Consider the following 5194-nt stretch of genomic DNA (forward strand, 5'->3'; position numbering starts at 1 on the left):
TGAACAAGACTGTTTATTGTGTTGCTCTGAGGATGATGTTTGAGGAAGTCAGTAAATTAGATTTGGATCTAATATCCAAACAAACTGCTTCCAGTTAAACATGGGGAAAATCCAACGTTTGATTGGGAAATAAAATTCGAATTTAAAAAAGAGATTCGATCGGAGTTTAGTTTCAAGTAGTATACCAGATGTCCTTATGTTCAAAAAGTCGGTTCTTGACATATGTAATGTGGTTGTGATTCGGTTTAAGAGTTGGAGTCAGATTTAGAGTTCAATGTGCATACGTCATGCAACTTGGTGTCTCAATATATTAAGACACAGCTCTACGGTAATGAACCTGCCTTCCCTGAATCTGCCTTCCCACTCCTTTAAGTGCTCTCTCTCTCTCTCTCTCTCTCTCTCTCTCTCTCTCTCTTCTCTTTTAGTTTTGTACCGTGCTTCTGGTAACAACACTTACAATTAAGTGTTGCCTTGGTCTCTTTTTCTGTATTGGCTTTTATTTGCTGTTAGTAGTGTAGAAGAATCGTTCCTCTCTCGCGTACAAACACAACCATATTCAGTTTGTATGCACTAGAGGAAGGAAAAGTGTAAACATATGGGATCTAGAAGCAGCAGGAAACACACGGTTCTGCTGTTGTTGAGCAAGACTGCCTGGCTATCACGTCACAGCGGCAGGATAAGAGAGCTCCGGCGGTGAATATCTTCACTAGCGCTAAATTAGCTCAATCTACCTAGCTAGGACAATTATTCTCATTGGGAAACTTATTTGAAGTTATTGCTACATATTTATGTTAGTGCTTGAAATGCCGATTTTCTTCATAATTATTAAAATTCCCTAGGCACGAATGCGACATTTTACAGACTGCTTGCACATTATTGGAAAATTGCCAGACTCACTATGCAGATTAAAGAGCCTCAGATTTTTTGGTGTGTCTGACTGTGCAACCATCAGTAGCTTCCCTGATAAATTTGGTGACCTGACAGGTTTGAGAAAGATCAACATGAGGTGGTGTTTGGAGGTGACGGAGCTGCCTGTATCTGTGAAGCAAATGGAAGGTCTAAGGGAGGTTGTTTGCGATGAAGTGAAGATACAGCAGATTTGTGGGAACCTTTCAAATGTATGTTCACGGATATGGAACTGCATGTGGTTAAAGAGGAAGTGAATTTGAATTTTCTCACTTAAGTTCAGGTTAGAGGTTTGGGAAGTAATTCGACTTTGTTCTCTTTTGTTATTCCTTGTGTGCGTATGTGTGTTACTGGAGCTTTCTAGTTGTGGAGACTGTTGCTATGTTTGCTTAGATGTACTTTCTGTCGACAGTGTAAATCAAAATGTCATTGCATGTGAAAGCAGTGAGCAGGGATCGGGTTGCCGCTGTTTCATGCTCCGTCTTTTTCAAGTACTTTGGGTACATTTTTTTTGTTAGGAAAAGCGACGCCATTGGTATACGACAATGGATCTTTGACCCGTAAGTGGTTTTGTTGGATTAATCTCAGCCGAATTCTGTAGAAAACTTGATTATATGGAGTTCGATCGCATTGAGTAAAAGTTGGCTTACCACCGGTGATATGGAGAGAGTTGTGGGAAAGTCTTGACCTCTCTGAACAAAGTTTCCACCTTACATATTCATAAAAATGTCACAACCTTTCTCCTCTAGGCCGAGTTTTTATGTTAATGCCCTCTTTTTAAAGCGTGATGGTTAACGCTCACCAAGAATTTACCTCTTGAGCGAAAAAATCTATTAAATGTTCTGATCTTAGTTGAAAAGAGTTTATCATCATCACTAAAGGGAGCCGCGCAAGCCTAAGAGCATAAATTAACATAAAAAACACAAAACATCTAAGATCTATTAAAACGGCATAGTGCACGTTCAGAGTTCTCTCAACTATTACTCAGTTGCAAAAACAATAACTAAAGAGTGTGTTCAGACGAAGTTCTGTGTATAAGAAACAGTATATGAGTCGACCGATCTATCAAAGTTCCTCAAGCTATATGACTACCAAACTGGCAGAATGCCAAAGACAACCCAACGCTTTTGATGTAGAACGCACACATCAAGAAACCAGAACAAAAATCACAAAAGTTTAATAGTCCGTTTCTGGTCTGGCTTCTCAAGAGCTAGCTGTCCTACTAAGTTTCAGGGGAGTAGTTTCCTCCACCACCCTGAATATGATGACCTTCAGGATCAGCACCTTCTTCTTGTTGTTGATGAGCTCGAATGCGCAAACATCGCCTTCTTCCAGGTTGTTGTCATAGACGAAGTTTGACCAGCCACTTTCCAGCCCGCCTCTGTCTCCCCTGCGCAAGAGCCTAACGGGCCATTCTCTGCCCTCCACATTTTGAACCTTGATAGTCCTTGTCTCGCCGAGTATGTGATGGTCTCTAAGAAAATCCACTGGGATGTTCTGCAATTAAAGCAAGCATAGGGTTTGAACCGGATGAGGCAACCTGCTGTTGTTAGTATCAAGAAATCGGCCAGGATCAGCTGAAATATATGTGCAAATGCTCCACTTTGTCGGTATCTAATATGAGACTAAAACTGAGATTTACAACATTGGCATCAACAGCTAGAGTGTAAATTGATTGGATCCAATAGGGGAACTTATAATTTTTGGGTATGTCTGTTATGTGGGAAAGCAGGAAAAAGCAGGAAATCGAACTGTGAAACATGCAAGGTTTTTCTGCTATCAAGCTTATCCAAGTAAGTGCATGCTAAGAACACCAATTGAAATGGAGATTAATAAAGCCTGATTTTTCAAATGGTTTGGAGAGAATTACAACGTAAAATCCTTTATAAACGCATGTTGGTTTCATGATGACGATGAACGATGGAAAAGGCGACTCCATGGATGCCGCGGCCCTGAATGCTTTCCTCTTCTCTTCACGAGACACCGGCCTCCTCCTCGATATGAAGTACTTTGTATATTTCTGCTTCCTGGCAGCATTTTCTGTAGGAACAAATAATTAGCAGATATTCCACACACTGGAATCTCTCTCTTCCCCCTCTTCTTCACACATACGCACCTAAGATGGAGGGATGACCTTTCCCTTTGCCCATGATTATAAAACATATAGCAGAATACGAGACAGATATAAACAAATTTGAGCAAGAAGTGGTGAAGAGTACCTGGCTTCTTGCCTTTAATTTCTCCCCCATGCATCTCTTCGCTGCTAAAGTGATCTTCCTTCGATTCACAAGACATATCACTTAACTCTTCTTTTTCTTCTTCTTCTTCTTGTTCTTCTTCTTCTTCTTCTTCTTCTTCTCCTTCTTCTTCTTCTTCTCCTTCTTCTTCTTCCTCTTCTTCCTCTTCTTCTTCTTCTTCTTCTTCTTCTTCTTCCGTTTTTATGTTGATGATCATGTGGTTGCTGCACGAACCTCCTTCATTCACTTTGTCCTGTACCCTCTTTGACATGCAGTATTGCTAAATACCTCCACTGAAAAACTCACTTCACCATCGTACGCAAAGAGGAGGAGTTCCTCTTCTTTAAAAGAATTTTCTTCTGCGAATGTCCTCCAACCATCTTTGAAACATAACCGATTGTTGATCTTCGCCAGCTGAACAGTACAAGTCATCCCACTGGGACCGGTCAATAGGGCTATTCTGTTCAGTTTGTCCCCAATATAATTGTAGAAGCTTGGGGGAATCCACTACAAATCAAAAATTAAAATATTCAATCGATCATCATGTTTTTATTAATAATATCTGGAATTAATGTTCATGTTCATAAAACGACTACTACTATACATGCACAAGATCATAGGCAGAAGGCATCATGAAGAATGCCGAAAGCTTACAAGTTGTCGAGAGAAGTCACCGAGTAGAACTTTGATAAAAAAACTCATGTTTTGTCCCAGGAGCCCATTTCCTACAATCAGCACAAAGTTCCATCTCCTAGATACCAATGAGAACAGCAGTTAGAAAGAAACTAAGATTCTTTCTATTCAAGTAAGCCAATTCCAGAACAGTGACTTCATCGGCCCGAAGCATGCTCACAACTTTAGAACTAGATGGCAAACTAAAAACAACTAATCAATTAGCACAAAAAAAATAATTAAACAATTATCTGCAGGCCTGTATCGGAAGAGAATGTGTACACCCAAGTGCATCTAGACAGTTTTTTAGCGTAAATTTGCGACCTTAGTGCAAATTTGAGAAACGTAAATATCAATGAAAGGACTCCTAGAAGCAACGGAACTTGACATACCGCCACCGTTTCAGTTGGTAATTCCCACTTGTAGGACTTGTGCAGTAAATCTAAAGCGCTGGTATGTAATAAACACCTAAAAGTCCTATTTGGCCAAAAATTAAAAAATTAGAGAGAGCCTCTTCGTCGACAACAGTGTCCTCTTCAAAAAAAATAACGCCCTATTTAACTACAAACCGATTGCCAATGTTTTTTTTCTCCTTGGTGGTGTCGTTGCAGCGGGTGTCTGTTTCTGCACGCGTGGCTTCCCAAAGCCGTTTATTGCTGAAGATGAAGATGGGAGGAGGGGTTTCCTGGAAGATGTGTGGAGGCTTGAGGAGCTGCTCCCAGATCAGTGATTCCTTCTCGCCGGAGCGTCCTGTTTGTTGCCATGGGCACCCTCTGTAAAGGAGTTCATCTCAAGGCATTCACCGGAAAAAGATCTGATAATTGGCAACCGACATATTGCTTATGGAGGGGATTTGATCGTCAAGGTTTCTTGGCGCCTCGGCGTCACCGTGATTCATGCGTCGGAGGTATACTCAAGAGAAGAACCCACAATCTCTCTCTCTCTCTCTCTCTCTCTCTCTCTCTCTCTCTCTCCCAAACGACGATTTGAGGGTTCTCTCACCTTTCGAAGGGTTTTCGTGAACCCAGTTTCATGTCACCCAAACATCACCTAAATTGTGTTTCAAAGGTAAAGCTAAATTCAAATAGCAGAGCAAGCGTTTTCCGTTGTCCATCTTTGAGTTGAATCTCTGCAATGGTGTCTTATTTTTCATTGACTTGTAACCATTTGGGAGAAGCCCGTATTATCTGGGGGTGGCAGCGTCACCTTCCCATTTTCGAACAGATCACGTGGTCGAAGGACTAAGAGCAGTAAGGCTCCCCATGGCTGCTTACTATATATATATATATATATAGTAACCATGTCTACCTTTCCTTCTCTTGGCTATCTGGCAGTATAGCCCTACTGGGATACATGGGTTAACATCTTCTAACTTCATT

The 5194-nt window shown here is 41.0% G+C and overlaps 1 protein-coding gene across 1 annotated transcript; it reads right to left on the reverse strand.

Annotated features, from left to right (window-relative positions):
* Window positions 1–1814: 1814 nt before the first annotated feature.
* On the reverse strand, window positions 1815–3551 carry LOC116251344 (B3 domain-containing protein REM19-like). The gene is made up of 3 exons (XM_031625550.2): window positions 3126–3551; window positions 2777–2946; window positions 1815–2403 (listed from the first exon to the last, which is right to left on the reverse strand). Exons 1-3 carry the CDS (start codon window positions 3412–3414, stop codon window positions 2110–2112), a joined length of 753 nt encoding a protein of 250 aa, XP_031481410.1. The 5' UTR covers window positions 3415–3551; the 3' UTR covers window positions 1815–2109.
* Window positions 3552–5194: the final 1643 nt, after the last annotated feature.

Source organism: Nymphaea colorata, chromosome 3 (genome assembly GCF_008831285.2).
Source record: "Nymphaea colorata isolate Beijing-Zhang1983 chromosome 3, ASM883128v2, whole genome shotgun sequence".
Lineage (NCBI taxonomy): Eukaryota > Viridiplantae > Streptophyta > Magnoliopsida > Nymphaeales > Nymphaeaceae > Nymphaea > Nymphaea colorata.

Coding starts and splice junctions, on each gene's coding strand:
- LOC116251344 (XM_031625550.2), bottom strand. CDS start 3,414: ATGTCAAAGAGGGTACAGGACAAAGTGAATGAAGGAGGTTCGTGCAGC. Junction 2,947..3,125: donor AATTAAAGGCAAGAAGCCAG/GTACTCTTCACC, acceptor TTGTTCCTACAG/AAAATGCTGCCAGGAAGCAG. Junction 2,404..2,776: donor TTTATAAAGGATTTTACGTT/GTAATTCTCTCC, acceptor CTTTAATTGCAG/AACATCCCAGTGGATTTTCT.